Below are 20,140 nucleotides of genomic sequence, written 5' to 3'. Positions count from 1 at the left end.
ATGTAGCACGTCGGGCGAATCCAGAAATGCAAATAGAGTGTTAGTTGGGAGGCCAGAGGGAAAAATACCTTTGGGGAGGCCGAGACGTAGATGGGAAGATAATATTAAAATGGATTTGAGGGAGGTGGGATATGATGGTAGGGACTGGATTAATCTTGCTGAGGATAGGGACTAATGGCGAGCTTATGTGAGGGCGGCAATGAACCTCCGGGTTTCTTAAAAGCCAGTAAGTAAGTAAGTAGTTAATGCTACGTAAAAGAATAAACTAATGACAATCTTCAAGATGCATTTCCTAAAAAGTGGAGGTTAACAAAAGCACGCTGCAGCTAATATATTCCTCCACAAGATGCAGCTTTCTACTGAATTTTCATTCGCGCGCTATCGACATAATCATTATCAAAAATAAGTTGTGCAGATATTTTCCTGTGAACTGCACTTTTTACAAAATCATCACACTTGTCACGAACAGGCTTTTTTCTAATCAACTATAATCAAGTTTTATAAATGTTAGGCCTAATAATTATTATTTGGTAATGAAATGTTATTCGACTTTAATTGCATGTGGTCTTTTTTACCTAATCTTTACTTTTAAACACACTTAGAAATACACATTTTATAAATAGCTTCACATTAAGATTCTCAGTTCCAATAAATAATTTAGCACAATGATTCTGTCACCTTTATGGTTTAAGAGTATTTTAATACCCCACTTTAATTATTAATAAGTCATTTTAAGTAATCGATGTTTGGCAACGCTGTTACCAGCCTCATATTCAACTACAGACCTGACTACCGCGGGACGTTATGGCAATTATCTCGTGAAAAAAAAGTCTGATGTTGACATTGATTACATAACCGTAGACTACTAGAAACAAAGTCGATTCCCCGCTACATAAAAACAAATAATGCAAAATGGCAAAGGGTATTCTATGTATTCAATCTCTATTTTTATATTATTATTATTATTATTATTATTATTATTATTATTATTAATATTATTATTTTAAGTTAATACTTGTACACCGGTATGTATTTTTCTGTATTTGTTTTGATCCTGGTTGAGTGGAAGGAAAGGCCAGATGGCCTTAACTCTGCCAGGGAAAAATAAAATTATTATTATTATTATTATTATTATTATTATTATTATTATTATTATTATTATTTTAAGTTAATACTTGTACACCGGTATGTATTTTTCTGTATTTTTTTTGATCCTGATTGAGTGGAAGAAAAGGCCAGATGGCCTTAACTCTGCCAGGGAAAAATAAAATTATTATTATTATTATTATTATTATTATTATTATTATTATTATTATTATTATTATTATTATTATTCGGTCGTGAGCCGTCGTGCTGTTCGGTTGTGTGTGCGTGTAGCTCCCGTAACTTGCAGCGTACAGCAGGTGCATCGAAGTTGTAATTTGGATATGGCGCCTAGTAAAGACGTCTGTCTTGTGTGTAACTTGCCTTTCTTTGGAAGGCAAAAGTTTCTGAAGTGTGCAGGGCCTTGTGGTCTTCGTTATCATCTCGATTGCCTAAATATTGGTGAGGCCGAGTATGATATCTACATGCAGAGTGGCAGTTCTATTTTTAAGTGTAAAAAGTGTGTGAGTGCAATGAAATCAACACAGGGGGACAACACGCCAGTGCGTCCTACTGCTCCAGGTGAGAAGAAGGTGATCTCACCTACAAAGAAAGTCGTTTCACCTTCAAGGGATCTCAACCTATCGAGCCTGCCTTCAGTAGATTCACTTTCCGTCCAGGTTGAAACTGTTCGTTTAAATAGTGTGAACATTCTGGACACAGTGAGCGACATTTTGGAATATGTGAAGAGTCTCCATAAGGAGATGATAGAACTTAAGAACGAAAATGCGGCTCTGAAAATTCAGGTGGCAGAAATTTTTGTGAAAACTAATTCTAATGTACTCACTAAAAAGGGTAATGTCCCTTCTGAATCAATGCAATATGAATCTGTGCAAGCTAAGGGCCCTAGGAAGTCTTACGCTGAACTTGCAAATGAAAATTCTATCCTAAATGTTCAAATGGCAGAAATGTTATCAAAGGGGTGCTGCCCCCCTAAATCATCTCATAGTATTTCTCCTATGGGTCAGTCTAATGACCCCATTAAGAAATCATATAGCAAGGTAGTGTCTGTGAACAAAGCTGCTGACAACTTGCATACTTGCAATTCTGATGCGTCAGCAACAAGCAAATCTGTGTCAACAACTCCTCCTGCTAATGATAGACATAACAATATTGAACTAAATCAGGCCAATGCTTCAACTTCTGCCAACGTATCTGATGGTTTTCAATTAGTTACTCGCAAAAAATATAAAAAAAGAGAACCTAAAGTTGGAACATTGGCCATTAGTAGCATTGAAATGGCCCCTGAGAGAATTAAAACTAAATCTCTATTTGTTTCGAGATTTAGTTCCAAAGTCAACACAAACAGTATAGAGGACTCCCTGAAGAATCAACTTCAGCTAAGATCTCTTGTTGTAACTAAACTAAAAACCAAATATCTATCATATTCTTCCTTTCACATCACTGTTGATGTGAGGGATTTCGATTCCATTAACAAACCTGAAGTTTGGCCTGCTGGTTGCCTAATTGCACCATTTTATGGTAAATTAAAGCCTGAGCAGCACTTTGCGCATTCTGCTAATTCGAACTCTGTTGATTCTCAGGGAAATGCCTCTTAGTCTTAGTCTTGCTCGCTCTCATTTTCAATGTTCAGTTCAATTAATCATCTCGAGATTTTCTACCAAAATGTTCGTGGACTTAACACTAAAGTTGATGAAATTTTTCAGAATATAGTGAGTAATAATGATCTCATTATCTGTCTCACTGAAACATGGTTATCTGAGTCAGTTATTAATTCTAATTTATTTCCAAATAACTATACTGTGTTTCGTGCAGATAGACTGTTTGAAGACACTAACAAAAAAAGAGGTGGTGGTGTCCTAACAGCGATTAGCAACCAGTTACCTTTTTACAAAAAGACGTTTTGACTTAGAAATTATTAGTGAATGCGTTTGGGTTGAACTTAGAATGACTGACGGTTTTAATCTGTTATTAGGTAACCATTATTTCTCTCCTGATACAGATCACATTCACTTAAAATCTTATCTTAATTTTCTTGAAAAAAATCTCGACACTCATAATTTTAGAATAGTAATCCTTGGTGATTTTAATTCTCCTGGTATGGACTGGTCAACTGGTTCCAATCTTAATGATACTCATTATTACTCCAAAATTAAGGCTAAGGATTTATATTCCTCGTCCTGCCTTCTTGGATTAATTCAAATTAACTCTACCGTTACGAGTAAAAAGCTTCTTGATTTGGTTTTTACTAATGATAAAAACAGTACAGTTAAACTTGCCGATCACTCTCTAGTTTTAGAGGATACTTATCACCCATCTATTTCTATTTATATTGAAGTAAAATTATCGTTACCGGAGCACTCTCTAATCAGTTCTTATTTAAATTATTCTCAAGGTGATTATCTGAACCTTTATTCTATTCTATACAATTATGATTGGACTAGCATATATCAGACTACTGATGTAAACACTGCTGCAAATTCCTTGTCTCAAATTATAAACAATGCTATATCCCTTTGTGTCCCAGTCACCTTTGTTAAAAAATCGCACTATCCTAAATGGTTTTCAAACGATTTACGTCAGCTTATAAAGAAAAAAATAAAGCTCATAAAAATTACAAAAAATATAAAACTGATCATCATTATCAATTTTTTTGGAAATATGTAGAAACTTTTCGAAAAACTAATAGTAATCCCACAGAACTAATAATAAATGGCGTTCACATCACAGATGAAAAAGAAATTGCAAATGCATTTGCTAGTCAATTTAAATCTGTTCAACAAAATTGTAACTCTAATTTCATTACTTATGATTCTAATATTACTGACTGTTTGTCCCTGCCTAATATTACATTCGATGATGTAAATAAAGCTATTAAAAAGCTAAAGCCTAATAAATGTAAAGGTACTGATAGCATTCCTAATTTTATAATCAAGGGTTGCTCTAATATTTTCTTGCCTGTTTTAACTTTTTTGTTCAATCTTAGCTTAAAAACAGGAATTTACCCGTCACTTTGGAAGGAAGCATCCATTATTCCAGTTTTCAAAAATGGTAATAAAAACAGTGTTACTAATTATAGACCCATTTCTATCCTAAACAATTTTTCTAAAATTTTTGAAAAAATTATCCACAAACACATTTCATTTTATGTTAAAAATAAGATCAATTCGGCCCAACATGGATTTACAAGAGGGAAATCTACTACTACTACTAATTTAGTTTTCTATCTTAATCTCATAATGCCTATAGTTGAAAATCAAGGTCAAATTAACTCAATTTATTTTGATTTTAGCAAAGCATTTGATGTTGTTCCTCACAAAATTTTATTAAATAAATTAAGTAATTTTGGTCTCTCCACTAACTATGTTAATTGGTTTGAAAATTATTTAACAGATAGACAGTCTTGTGTTCGACTAGGTAATTCTCTCTCGGTTCCATTTAATAGTTTATGCGGTGTTCCTCAAGGGTCTACATTGGGACCTCTCTTATTTTTATTATTTATAAATGATATAAGTAAAAGAATAAGTTCTAGCTGCCTTTTGTTTGCGGATGATCTCAAAATCTTTCGCAAAATTAATAGTTTGGTTGATTGTCAAATTCTTCAAAATGACATTAATTCAATTTCACAATGGTCTGTTGAAAATGGAATGAAAATTAATCAATCCAAAACTTTTGTTATTTCCTTTTCACGGAAAACTATCTCCCTAAAATTTAACTATTCTCTCAGTAATGTCGTAATTACTAGGATAGATTGTATTAGAGATCTTGGTGTCCTACTTGATTCAAAATTATATTTCCATGATCATGTGCAATATATTTATACCCATTCGTTAAGAATGCTTGGTCTAATTAGGTCTATAACTTATTCTTTTTCCACTCCTATGTGTTTATTAATTTTATACTATACGTTGGTTAGATCCAAGCTTGAATATGCATCTGTTGTATGGAACTCCATTACTTCCACTGACTCGGCTAAATTGGAGAATATCCAAAGAAAATTTATTTCCTTGTGTTCTTATAGATTTTTACCAAATTCCGATTATAACTATGAGATTAAATGCAATTATTTCAATTGCGGTAGTTTGTTCACCAGACGTCAGGATCTTGATTATTTATTTTTTTGCAAAGTCATTAAGGGTGATATTGATTGTGAATCTTTCATAAGCAATATCAGTCTTCGTATTCCTGCTAATGGTTTAAGATTTCATAAATTGTTTTATAATAAGAATCCTAAATCTCTCTCTCCGGTCTGCAGATGCATTAAATATGCTAATTTGCATGGATTCAACTTGGATCCATTTAATGTGTAGTATATCTTTGAGTTTTAATTCACTGATCTAATTTTAATAATTATTTGTCCATATATTTCTTGCATTTGGTCTATTGATTCATGTAGACCATTCCATTATTTCAATTCTCATTGTACTAATTTTATAATTTTATAATTATTATTTGATCAATGATTGATGTAGACCATTATATTGTTTGTATTTCATCTCATTGCCATTTTCTATCATTCATTCTCATCATCATTTGTTGTTTTGTTCTGTTTTGTATCGTGCAAAACTGTAATTGGCCTTGTGCTGTTGTTTTTGCACGTTAATATTCTAAATAAATAAATAAATTATTATTTTAAGTTAATACTTGTACACCGGTATGTATTTTTCTGTATTTGTTTTGATCCTGGTTGAGTGGAAGAAAAGGCCAGATGGCCTTAACTCTGCCAGGGAAAAATAAAATAATAATAATAATAATAATTATTATTATTATTATTATTATTATTATTATTATTATTTTAAGTTAATACTTATACACCGGTATGTATTTTTCTGTATTTGTTTTGATCCTGGTTGAGTGGAAGAAAAGGCCAGATGGCCTTAACTCTGCCAGGGAAAAATAAAATTATTATTATTATTATTATTATTATTATTATTATTATTATTATTATTATTATTATTTTAAGTTAATACTTATACACCGGTATGTATTTTTCTGTATTTGTTTTGATCCTGGTTGAGTGGAAGAAAAGGCCAGATGGCCTTAACTCTGCCAGGAAAAATTAAATTATTATTATTATTATTATTATTATTATTATTATTATTATTATTATTATTATTATTTTAAGTTAATACTTGTACACTGGTATGTATTTTTCTGTATTTGTTTTGATCCTGGTTGAGTGGAAGAAAAGGCCAGATGGCCTTAACTCTGCCAGGGAAAAATAAAATTATTGTTATTACTATTATTATTATTATTATTATAATTATTATTATTATTATTATTATTATTATTATTATTATTATTATTTTAAGTTAATACTTATACACCGGTATGTATTTTTCTGTATTTGTTTTGATCCTGGTTGAGTGGAAGAAAGGCCAGATGGCCTTAACTCTGCCAGGGAAAAATAAAATTATTATTATTATTATTATTATTATTATTATTATTATTATTTTAAGTTAATACTTGTACACCGGTATGTATTTTTCTGTATTTGTTTTGATCCTGGTTGAGTGGAAGAAAAGGCCAGATGGCCTTAACTCTGCCAGGGAAAAATAAAATTATTATTATTATTATTATTATTATTATTATTATTATTATTATTATTATTATTATTATTATTATTATTTTAAGTTAATACTTGTACACCGGTATGTATTTTTCTGAATTTGTTTTGATCCTGGTTGAGTGGAAGAAAAGGCCAGATGGCCTTAACTCTGCCAGGGAAAAATAAAATTATTATTATTATTATTATTATTATTACTATTATTATTATTAGTATTATTAGTATTATTATTATTATTATTATTATTATTATTATTATTGAACACCTTTAACTCTGTACATATTATTCAATTTGGATTTTCACCAGTATTCCCCCTAATCATCGCTATCATCAACAAAGCCTCATCATCATACTACCAAAGATGAGTAAGACTAATTATTGAAATTTTCGTTGAATTATTTAACAGGAACTAAGAGGCCTAATATTTCACGGGTAATACTCATTAAAATGTATATTTTTTGTTGGTAGCAACCATATATGTTGGATTCCGTTCGAAGGATCCATCAGATGAAGACATCAAAGCAGCTTTCGCAGAAATGGATAAGAACGGTGGAAATTCCAAAGAACTGGAGAAGTTTTCCTCTTGCGACAAAATGAAATAAAATGCACAATTAAATGTCATGCTCTTTAAAAAAAATTCCTGGTGTGTAATATTTTAATATAACGTTAATTTGAAGCTTCATGAATATAAACTCTAACAAAGAGAGATTTTCAAATAGATATGCAATTCTTTGGGATTATTTTTTTTGTGATAATACGCCTAAAAAAGTAGCTATAGGCCTATACTCTGGCTTTTCCTTCCTAGGTCGTAGTTTTTCCATTAGTAAATGATACGGCAATCTCTCCTCCTGAGTTTATTTCATCTATTTGTCAATATGGTTTAAGCTTATAATAAAATACTACAATCTTGCGTTGATGGTATATTAACTTTTAGCCAAAAATAAATATTAAATTCGAGTATGTTTCATTTTTACGCTGAACAGTATGTGTATTCCATAACTTTTCCTGTTATATGTATTTTCATTTGATATTCTCTCGTATGACAGGCCTACGAACTAAGGAAACGTGATGCTATAAAACGCATTCTGAGACTGTCAACAAAATACTTTACATCTTTGATACCGGGGAAGTAGTTTTCGAAAAGCCGTTTATCAGTGTTGATATCAATTAGTTTGTGGATTATGAGTAACCACATAAAGCGTATGATAATTCTTGTTCTGCATTAAGGTTAGGTTCGCAGCCTGTTCTGATTCAAATAATCTCCTAAATGGGCTTTAGGATGTCCTATAGAACGCGTCCTTTTGACTTATACTGTATTGTAGTAATTATTTCTTTGGTATAGTATGCTATTCTTTATATGCTTAGAGTAAGATGAGTTAAATAAATGGTAGCGGTAGAGAGGTAAGATGCTAGCATTAGTGTACTGCAAAATACGGCACTTATTGTATTGCAAAAATTCGACATATAGTGTATTTCAAAATATAGTATATTTTAAAAGATGGCATTTAGTGTATTGTAAAATAAGGAATGTAATACACGGGATGTAGCATATCTCTGGCTAAGAAGTAATACCTCGTATCTACAAAACAGGCAATTTAGTAACGAAATTATTATTATTTAGAATAAGTACTGTGTGTTATTATTATGATCACAAAATCGGAAAGTTAACTAATATTTTTTCCTCGAGTAGAAGATCTTGCAAAGCAGAAACATACACACATACAGGATGAAAGTGAAATAAATAACCTTGCAGGTTTTCAGAGCGAGTAGCTCATGTTGTATGTAACAAAAAAGTACAGTATAATACCATATTGGTGGAAAGTTCATAACTTTCTCAGAAAAAAAAAAAGGTTTTTTTTTTCAAATGTTTAGTATTCTCTTATTCGTTAACTATTGCGAGTAGGATCGTCATTTTTGTCCATATCGATAGAAAATGTAATAAATAATAATTTATTATTCTGGTGTATTTCTATAGCATGAACGTTTTTCGTGTAAATTTAATTTAAAAACCACTAATTTCAAGGCTCTGAACAATGTGAAATATATTGCAACATTGTAGTCATAGGGGGAGAGGTTCACCTAGCGCAGTCTTGTCAAGGCCACTGGCCACTACGAGAGGGTTGAGACTCGCGTGGCAATCGTAGCAGCTGTCTCCTATAAAAAATAATCTACTACGAACTACAACCTTGGGATACTTACACACGTTACAGCGTTCTTACGTTGAATGTTAAATTTATGATACTACACATAAAACCCAGAACTCTTTGTATAATATGTTCGTATTGATTAGATTCATACAAGCGGTTTACTCCGAAACTGTAATACTAAACATTCTTATTGTAAAACATCTAAGTAGCTAATTACATAATATAGTATTTTCCCTCCTCACGTAATGAATAATGGCATCGAAACTATTGATATTTTAAATATTTTGAAGTATGGAAAATAGATTTATAAAATTCCATTCTTTAAATCATTGAAATTACATTATCTAACACTTCAAATAATGCATAAGAAAATATACAGTATCTACTTCGGTCGTAAGTATTGTACAACACGTAATCGTACTTGAAAAAAAAAATATTTCGGTTGTACTTCTTGCTTCCACTAGAAAACTGTATTATAATATTACAATAATGATACGCATTTTAAAAAAGTAAACTCAATCAATAGTGGGGGAAAAAAAACTTTATACTTCCTGAAACAGACTACAGCCAATGCTTTTAGTATGTTTAGTGTTTACTATGACAAGAGACTAGCAAGAGACTAGCAACTAACTTTCAAGCATTCGAAGTCTCAGCTGAGCTGTCAATTATCTGGCCGCTGTAGAAAAGTCGAACCACGGCTATAACAAATGCATTCCATTTATGGCTCATTTTGACATGCCTGACCTATGGGGGCAGACCTTAGTTCGTTGATCTCTTATATTACGAGAAAAAAGAGGTGTGTTTGCGGCTATGTTGCCAGATTGCTGAAACTTCCAACTTAATTTTCTAATTAACTGTGCATTTAATCACAAAACGTAATTGATTTTCTATCCATTTAAGTGTCGTCCCTTTCAATCTGCAAGGTTGCTTCACTTCCACCCTATATATAGTTTGTCTATTTTAAACTAAATTAATTTTTAAAACAGTTTCCTGATTCAATTACTCGTACAAATTCACAGATATAAGGCATCACTTCTTAGCCATCGATATTGTATTATACGGCACTTAGTGTATTGTAAAAGAAGGAATGTAATGTATTTGACGAGTAAAATGCAGCAAGTAGTGTACCGGTATTGTACGAGTAAAAAACTACAGATCGTGCATTGTATAAGTAAAATAGGCCTATGGCAAGTATGAGATTGCAAAATGCTGCATACAGTGTAATGTAAAATACGGTATGTGGTAAATTGTAAAATAGACATGTAATATAGTCCTATTGCAAAATACGGTATGTAGTAAATTGTAAAATAGACATGTAATATAGTCCTATTGCAAAATACGGTATGTAGTAAATTGTAAAATAGACATGTAATGTATTGAAAAATACGGTATGTAGTAAATTGTAAAATAGACATGTAATGTATTGAAAAATACGGTATGTAGTAAATTGTAAAATAGGCATGTAATGTAGGCCTATTGCAAAATACGGTATGTAGTAAATTGTAAAATAGACTTGTAATGTATTGAAAAATACGGTATGTAGTAAATTTTAAAATAGACATGTAATGTATTGAAAAATACGGTATGTAGTAAATTGTAAAATAGGCATGTAATGTAGGCCTATTGCAAAATACGGTATGTAGTAAATTGTAAAATAGACATGTAATGTATTGAAAAATACGGTATGTAGTAAATTGTAAAATAGACATGTAATGTATTGAAAAATACGGTATGTAGTAAATTGTAAAATAGGCATGTAATGTAGGCCTATTGCAAAATACGGTATGTAGTAAATTGTAAAATAGACATGTAATGTATTGAAAAATACGGTATGTAGTAAATTTTAAAATAGGCATGTAATGTAGGCCTACTGTAAAATATGGCATGTAGTGTATTTTAAAGAAAACTTTATGTAGTGGACTGTACTGTAAAATAAAGAATGTAGACCTACGTAATGTAATGTATGTATTTATTCTCACTGCAAATGGGTATATACCCGGTGGCAGTGGTAACTAATTACACTCAATAATGACAATTATTAATAATAAACACAATTAATAAAAATACAATTAATAATAAATTAATAATACTACTAGTAATAATTAATACTAATAATAATTAACTATAATAATAATAATACTAATAATAATAATAATAATAATAATAATAATAATAATAACAGGGGCCATCCTAAATCAAACGAAGCACGATCACTTAAAATAACATTTAAAGTACATCTAATTTGTATTTTAACCCTACGTTCGAACTAAACCTCACGAGTATATGTTCATACATGCACAAGTACTTTTCAGCACTACACTCATTTCTCTCACAACTCACTCACTGCACTGGAACTACGACACATTTATCTGATTCTATCCTGATTTCACTAACACTTCAAAAATATTTCACTGTTCAAATATTTTGCACTGCCACTATAAACTATAAAGCTTCATTGACAGAAACACACTTCACTTACACAACACACTTCACTGACACAACATACTTCACACTTCACTGACACAACACACTTCTTCACTGATACAACACTTCAATAACAAAATATCAATTACATCCTTTAAATAGTGTGTATAATATACTACCGTCTATTAGTGAAGTCCTTAAGCCTATTTTTAAATACATTTTTGGTTATTGGTAAAGCCTTTAGTAAGTCTGTAGGTAAAGCATTCCAGTCTCTGATAGTACGATTGAGAAAAGAAAACTTTCCAGTGTCCATCCTCTGTCTTCTTTCCCTCAGTTTATATGAGTGGTCATTCCTCGAAGAGTAATTTGGTGGCTGCAACTATTTTTTTATTTTTCTCCATGCAGGCTCACCTCTGTATGTTTGAACATTGCGCATACTAATCGAATTCCCGTTCTCCTGTCCGTGTGTCCCATTTGAATGGTGAATTATTACGACAACGCTTAAGGAGCCCGTGCATTATGAAATACGGCATGTAGTGCATTATAAAATACGGCATGTAGTATATGGTCTTTGATTTTATTATACCTCCTATGTGACAGTACACAACACAATTTTTCAGGAGGAAGCAAAATTTTATTAAAAATCAATGGGCCTACATAAGAATATGAAATAATTTGGTAGAAAACGTTGATGAATTTAATTATTTTCTGTACTGTCACATAGGAGATTTCATAAAATTAACGACGATATTCTAAAGTATAGTATGTAGTGTATTGTAAACTACGGTATGTATCGTATTTCAAATTACGGTATAGTGAGTATTATATGAGAAAAATAAAGACTTTTAGTGGTATTGAAAAATACTAAACGTAGTGTTTTGTAAAATAGTTTGTAGTGTATTTTATTATACTGAATATTATGTATTCCATTATACAGCGAGTTCCTGTACAGACCGGTCCCAGGTATAGTAATGTTCCGTCCGCTTAATGATGGTAGTGAGTAGCGACTGTCCCGAGGAAGCTAAGCGGTAAAGGATCGAGTAGAACCGGTCTGCGGACTTTTACATAAGCCGGCGTACGAACATTCGTCACCCGCCAATAGGTTTTGTTAAGGTGCGTACACACTTAGCGAACGAGCAACGAACGAACGATATACGAATGCATTCGCTAATTGAAATCGGAACGTGTGTACGTCGCAGCAAAGGCAAACCGACCGTTTGGTTTGCCTTCGGAAATGATCCGTCGCTTGTCGGTACATCACAGGAAGTTGGTATTCGTTGTGGACGGGATTTGCCACTGTAGTCAGTAGCAGAACGCAGCGCTTAGTTCAATTTCACCAACAGGATGTCGAAACTGGAGTGGACGGAAGACGCTGTTATAAATCTTATTCATGCATATAGGGAGCAGGAAACTTTATGGAATTCCAAGCATCCTACTTACCACAATAAAGTAAGAGAACATGATGTTTGGGAAGCTATTGTAAAGATGTTCAGCTGTAAAGTAAGCGAGTCAGACAGGTGCAAAATTTGAAAATTATTTTTGTTTATTTATTTTCAGTGGATAGCCTATATATTTTTTGTTTATTGTAGGGAGCAGAAGCCAAAAAGAAAACTGAGTCCCTACTGACATCATTCCGGAGGGAAAGACAGAAGTCCACATAAAGATCTGGAATGGGGATTGATGTAGTGGACGAGTCAACTTGGTTCGCATGTCGTTCCTTTTGGACAAATTGACACCCAGAAAAAAAAACAAAGTTCCAACCTTGTGGACACAAAATAAATTATTGGCACTGAAAAATGCCTTTTCGTAAGCATGATGCGCATTCGACAAACACAGACAAATCACTCTTTTTATTATTTTAAGATAATTATTGTCAGTGAGGTATCCGTATATTGAAACTTTCCCCTGTCTTGCAGTTGTATCTTAATAAAATCTTCCAGTTCCTCAATTATAGCTGTACATACCTCTGGAACAATCCTGGTAATCAACTGTTTCGACACTTTGAATAAATACATTAAACTTGTATACGAATCTCCTGTAGCAAGATATCGAAGTGTTAATGCTAGCCTTTCCTGAATAGGTATTGTTTCTCGTCAGCTTGTGTCTTTCTTGGAAATTTTTGGCCCTATTTTGAATAGTTATATTTCGAAGTATGTTTCTGAAATGCGAAAGAAGTTGTGAAACTGTCCCGATTCCATTCGACGTAAATCATGAAGCAAGTCAATGCCTCTATATTGATTGCGACTTTCGTAGAGTGGCGTCTGCCACCATCGCCTTTTGTTTTTTTAACTTTCTTTTTATTAAACTGCCTATAATAACAACGGCTGCACTTGATATAATTATATTTTCGTCTGCCATTATTGCGGATAATCAGCGAACGTGAATGTTTTCTGACCATTTGCTGATGATTTGTACGTTGCTTCAAATAGCGAACGAACAACGAAATTTCGCTTCATCATTCGTTCGTTGTTCGTTCGCTAAGTGTGTACGCACCTTCAGACAGAGGCTGGAGTGGGACCAGTCTGCATAGAAACTCCGTGTATATGCAGTGCATTTACTGTGCTGATTGTTCGGTATTGTTGTGATCAAATGTGTTGGTGGTGGTGGTGGTGGTGGTGGTGGTGGTGGTGGTGGTGGTGGTGGTGGTGGTGGTGGTGGTGGTGGCGGCGGTGGTGGTGGTGGTGGTGGTGGTATCTAATGCACAGTATGAACGATGAAGCCATCAGCAGTCAAGCATTCCAATATTTGGGCACAATGGGTGATATGAATAATCTTGAAAACCTATTTTTTTCTATGTTTTCAGAGCATGTACTTCATTTTATAAGAATAAAACACATAAGTATGTTACCATTTGTTATTAATGGAGAAAAATTGGTTCTGGCGCCGGAGATTCAACCCGGGTCTTCTGTTCTACGCACCGAGCGATCTAACCACTGAGCTACGCCGAGGCTCAATCCACAGCACCGGATCGAATCTTTACGTAGACATAAGTATGAGCTTAGGCGTGAAGTGCGAGTACCAACTACATCACGGAGCACCTGCTTTCCTGCAGAGTTCTGCATTTTTTTTTTTAGGTTAATAAAAGACCGTATGTGCTTTGAAAACTGAATATGTACTGCAGATTTTTAAGGTACCTTCGTAGGAAACTTCACTTTGTTAAGTAAGGTTGTCTAGTGGTAGAATTTATGCTAGTTAATAGCCGAAAAAGTTGAAAATGAGAAAAACAGGAGGCAGAAGTTAGTATCACTTCTCTTTAGCATGCATGCATGCATGTTTCCATCGTAAAACCCATTGGACGTGGTGATGAATAGGGACCGGATTTATAGGTTTTAACCAATTTTTTCCTTACTTCTACACTCATAATTTCTTAGATAATTTTCCGAATCATAGTCATAAGAGTCATATATGTAAATTCTGTTGAACCTAAAAAAAACCTAAATTGGACCTTAAGTACTAGTAAGACCTAAATAATAACGTATTCTTCTATATTTATTTTGAATTATATATACATATATTTAGAAACTTAAATTCATCTTATAATTTTTATCCTCTTATGCACTGGAGAAAGTGATCCAATCTGCGGTCTTTACCCCTTCAGTCTTCTGTTGTTTTGGATAAAACTGTTAAAATAAAATTCCGTCCTTCTTTGTATAGAGGACCATCGTTCAAAGACTTCACCTTTTCAAGGGCAATGATTGGGACAGTATGTATCATGAAATTTCCACTGACCGCAGATATGACATATCAGTAGAAGGATATTAAGTGACTGAACTTTCTCTTGAGTTGAATGATCTGCGAAAAAAAGTCGCATTGTTGAAATTCGTGAAGTTTTCGAGCATGTTCCCTGATAGAATATTCTAATCTTGTATGTGCGTGTACGAGATATGAACTTTTCTGAGGTCCCTGTGCAGTCTGTCTTATTTTGGTGCTTCTGGTGTTAACATTGAATTTTTATATTTTGTGTTTTGTTAAGCTATGCCAAAACAAGTGAAATCATATTTATTACGATAATGGATTGGAAATGATTCCATCTGTACCACTGAGGGAAAAGTTATGTTATCCAAAATTGACTGTAAGAGTCCTACATTTTTAACAATCAGGCAATTTTTGCGACACTTTTCATAGTTTGAACAAAAAAACTAAAAAAACCTATTTCACCTATTCCAATAACCTAAAATACACTGTTAGGATGGGTATTTTCCGGGCTCGAGGGCCGTGGTCTGTCGGTGTTACAACCAAACGTTTCGTCCACTACTCCGGTGGACATCTTCACATTCTAAGACTAAAATAGACTTCTTAAAAACCTAAAAATCCAGTCCCTTACTTACTTACTTACTTACAAATGGCTTTTAAGGAACCCGAAGGTTCATTGCCGCCCTCACATAAGCCCGCCATTGGTCCCTATCCTGTGCAAGATTAATCCAGTCTTTATCATCATATCCCACCTCCCTCAAATCCATTTTAATATTATCCTCCCATCTACGTCTCGGCCTCCCTAAAGGTCTTTTTCCCTCCGGTCTCCCAACTAACACTCTATATGCATTTCTGGATTCGCCCATACGTGCTACATGCCCTGCCCATCTCAAACGTCTGGATTTAATATCCATAATTATGTCAGGTGAATAATACAATGCGTGCAGTTCTGTGTTGTGTAACTTTCTCCATTCTCCTGTAACTTCATCCCGCTTAGCCCCAAATATTTTCCTAAGCACCTTATTCTCAAACACCCTTAACCTATGTTCCTCTCTCAGAGTGAGAGTCCAAGTTTCACAACCATACAGAACAACCGGTAATATAACTGTTTTATAAATTCTAACTTTCAGATTTTTGGACAGCAGACTGGATGATAAGAGCTTCTCAACCGAATAATAACACGCATTTCCCATATTTATTCTGCGTTTAATTTCCTCCCGAGTGTCATTTATATTTGTTACTGTTGCTCCAAGATATTTGAATTTTTCCACCTCTTCGAAGGATAAATCTCCAATTTTTATATTTCCATTTCGTACAATATTCTGGTCACGAGACATAATCATATACTTTGTCTTTTCGGGATTTACTTCCAAACCGATCGCTTTAATTGCTTCAAGTTTCCGTGTTTTCTCTAATCGTTTGTGTATTTTCTCCTAACATATTCACGTCATCCGCATAGACAAGAAGCTGATGTAACCCGTTCAATTCCAAACCCTGCCTGTTTCCTAGTGGCATATTCTAGAGCGAAGTTAAAAAGTAAAGGTGACAGTAAAATCCAGTCCCTAGTGATGAATATATCTATAGAAAGGATTTCCACAGTATTAACCTACAAGCAACATGTAATGCCAGAAAACAATTATTTACAAGTATTGATGCTTCGTGGCCATGGTCTGTACAGCTGTCAAAAAAGTGGCCGCACTCGTGAACAGCGAATATTTTCTAAGTTCACTTTGGATCACGGTGATGTTACACGATGCTCGCGCTTGTCGAAGCAGTTTTAGAACTATGGAGTTATTTGATATCTACGTCACGTAGAGTAGAGGTAGAGTGCTGGTTTAATGGTTCGAAGGTTATGAGTTCGAGCCTTGTTCAAGTTATAATTTTATTTTGTTATCATTCTTTAGCGATATAAATAATATTCAAGTTACCATTTATATTCTGTTATCGTTCTTTAGCGATATAAATAACATTCAAGTTATCATTTTATATTCGGTTATAGTTATTTAGCGTTATAAATAATATTCAATTATCGTTATTTAGCGATATAAATAATATTCAAGTTATCTTTTATATTCTGTCATCGTTCTTTAGCGAAATAAATTATATCCAAGGTACCATTTATATTCTGTTATCGTTCTTTAGCGATATAAATAATATTTAATATTCAAGTTACCATTTATATTCTGTTATCGTTCTTTATCGATATAAATAATATTCAAGTTACCATTTATATTCTGTTATCGTTCTTTAGCGATATAAATAATATAAATGTAATGTTAGATTTGGAAAAATTCAGTTGTATAATACCGGTGTTAGTTTTTTCTTCTTATATTATTAAATTATACTATCCTGTAACACAATAAAATGAAAATGAATAACGAGGATTTCACCCTGAGACATTGACATCTTAGGTTATTTAGCGTCTGAATGAGATGAATGTGATAATGCCTGTGAAATGAGTCCGGGGTCCAGCACCGAAAGTTACCCAGCATTTGCTCATATTGGGTTGAGGGAAAACCTCGGAAAAAAACTCAACCAGGTAAAGGCTGGTTCGCAATAAACCGGAAACGAGAATCGGAACGGACACGAAAACGATAAAATTGTTAAAATGTGTACATTTAAATATGAGCATTCACTATTAACGAAAAGCTTGCCGGAGCCCGGGATCGGGAACGGAGAGTTGGTCAAGTTTCAACTTCGACGTTCACGTTTCCGATCACAGGCCACTAGATTCATTCTATTGCCATCTAAAAGCTATTTTGTCGTCGTATATTTTGTAGCAACAAGACCGTGGCATAACCTATGCATTATTTTGTTCTGTGCTTTGCATCATGGAGCAAGTTTTATTTGATGAGCTTCTAATATTGAGTGTTGAGGAAAATCCTCACGTTTACGATAAGCGGCGCGACTCGTATAAAGACGAGAAAATGAAGGAGAATACGTGGCTTTCAATAGCTGCATCTTTGAACACCGATCGTAAGTGAATCATATTTTATTACTGTATTGGTTGTATTACACACTACATATTCATGCTTCAATTCAATAACTACTGTTGTGTTCATTTTTGTTCTATTACAAATGTTTCTTCTCTAATTATTTTACGTTATGGTAGACTTAAAATAGGTTGTGATAATAAAGATGCATGGGCATATTTATAGTACCATACCTAATTAAATGTTTCACTTGAAATTTCGAAGTTTGTTAACCTGTGTTTATGTTGGCTGTCTTATACTCATGAAAGAACGCCATTGGTCAGTTATACACAAATAACATCAGAATGCGTAATATCGACTTTACATATCGTTATTGACATACATATCGATATGCATAGTCGTCTACGTTCTCGGTTTATTGTGAATCAAAAATTTTCATATTCACGTCTTCTGCTTCTCGTTTTCATTCTGGTTCTCGTTCCCGGTTTATTGTGAACTAGCCTTAACTTTCCCCGACCGGGAATCGAACCCGAGCCACCTGATTTCGCGGCCAGACGCGCTAACCATTACTTCATAGGTGTGGACTTCCAGCGTTGTGGAAACCTGTGACAATGCGCTGTAGGATTTATCAGGAGTATTGTTGGACAGGAACGGTACATCAGTGATGAATTGAAGGACGCCGTGCGACGCGCTTTCCAGCAGATTACACCAGCAATGCAGAGGCGAAAGTCACACCGTACCTGGCAACGTATTATTTTGTGTGAGGAGAATGATGGGGAACATACTGACCCTTTGGACACTTAGGACATACAGTTAGTGTAAAGTCGATGTACTCGTATGTCTGCATTATGACCTAATTACATAAATAGTGTGTATATTTGAGGTATTTATAGATGGGACTTTGCACCCATCCTGTAAATAGAACTAACGCTGTTCTTTCGAGACTCTCGTCAACGACTTCCAACTTTTGTTTGCTGCAGCTCTTCCTATTCTCTTTTCATTATTATATTCTGGCATTACTTTGGATGTAGTTTTTAATTGTAGGATATGAGATATTTCTTTACAGTCTGTAGGATATTGGATCCTTTCTTCGCGGGCTTGTCTGCTGTTTCGTCTCCTACTATCCCGCAATGAGATGAAATCCATTTTAGAGCTAAATGAGCTAATTCTGTAGCTGGTAAATGAGTCCGCAGCATTCTCTTGCATTCATGGTGTTTGACTTCATAATTTATTTCTCGTACAGCCACTTTGAATGACAGTTTTGTTGAACTTGTTGGTTCTAATTAGGTTTTCGAGGGAGAATTTGATAGCTTCTACCGCACCATCAAAATTTGTTCTTAGAAGCTCAGAATGACGATAAAATGAAACTAACGAACATGTTCCGCCAGCTCCTACTCCACTTTCAAAGTCTGTCAATGATCCATCTGTATAAATAAGTAGGCTATGTGTTCAAATGTATTTGTATTACTTAATATTTTTCCAGTTGTGCTTATTTCACATTCTAGCCTCATTTTTAAATCGATTTGACATCTGTGTACAAATTCTAAATTTAGTTTCCCTTCTTTATCAAATTGAACTGTTTGCTTCTTCTTGAGCCTTCTTGTGGTGTCTTCTAATTTCTCTCTCTTTCTTTTCAGCCTTCAAAATGTATTTTCTTATATATTCAGCAATGAAAAACATTTTATATTGAATTTATCGTAATGTGTATGTAATTTATTGTTTCTTTTTCACCTTCACTCAAATAACAAGAGAGAAAATTCACATACGATATTAAGACTCCAAGCAAATTAATAAAACGTTCCTTAAGAAGTGAGCAAATTAACGGAAATTAAAATTAATGAGGGCAGTACAAATGTACTGCATTTATTTTCAAGTAGTTTTCTTGAAAGACTTATATAACTGCCCAGAATACCTTGAATATGACAATACAGATGTATTTATTTTCAAGTTGTTTTCTTGAAAGACTTATATAACTGCCCAGAATACCTTGAACATACAATTATTAACAAACAGTACATAGCATTACAGCTATTCACGTTAATTACCTCGCATACTATCATTGTCTGATAAATTCATATCACAAAAGTACATGCAAAGAAATTTCCCTTGCGTCGTTAGGATATTATCATTGTCTGATAAATTCATATCACAAAAGTACATGCAAAGAAATTTCCCTTGCGTCGTTAGGATATTATCATTGTCTGATAAATTCATATCACAAAAGTACATGCAAAGAAATTTTCCATGCTTCGTTACTAATGCTAATTTAACAA

General features: G+C 33.5%; 1 protein-coding gene across 1 annotated transcript in view; it reads left to right on the top strand.

The window, feature by feature from the left end:
- The window catches only part of LOC138696708 (uncharacterized), a 35,579-nt gene extending 24,807 nt beyond the window's left edge, over positions 1-10,772 (top strand). The window contains exon 6 of the mRNA XM_069822018.1: positions 7,139-10,772. Within this exon, the coding sequence (XP_069678119.1) occupies positions 7,139-7,272 (134 nt within the window). The 3' untranslated portion in view covers positions 7,273-10,772. The remainder of the gene's footprint in view (positions 1-7,138) is intronic.
- Positions 10,773-20,140: the final 9,368 nt, after the last annotated feature.

The sequence above is a fragment of the Periplaneta americana genome, chromosome 3 (assembly GCF_040183065.1).
Source record: "Periplaneta americana isolate PAMFEO1 chromosome 3, P.americana_PAMFEO1_priV1, whole genome shotgun sequence".
NCBI lineage: Eukaryota > Metazoa > Arthropoda > Insecta > Blattodea > Blattidae > Periplaneta > Periplaneta americana.
Note: the sequence above shows the minus strand (reverse complement) of the source record. Positions and strands in the feature narration are given on the sequence as shown.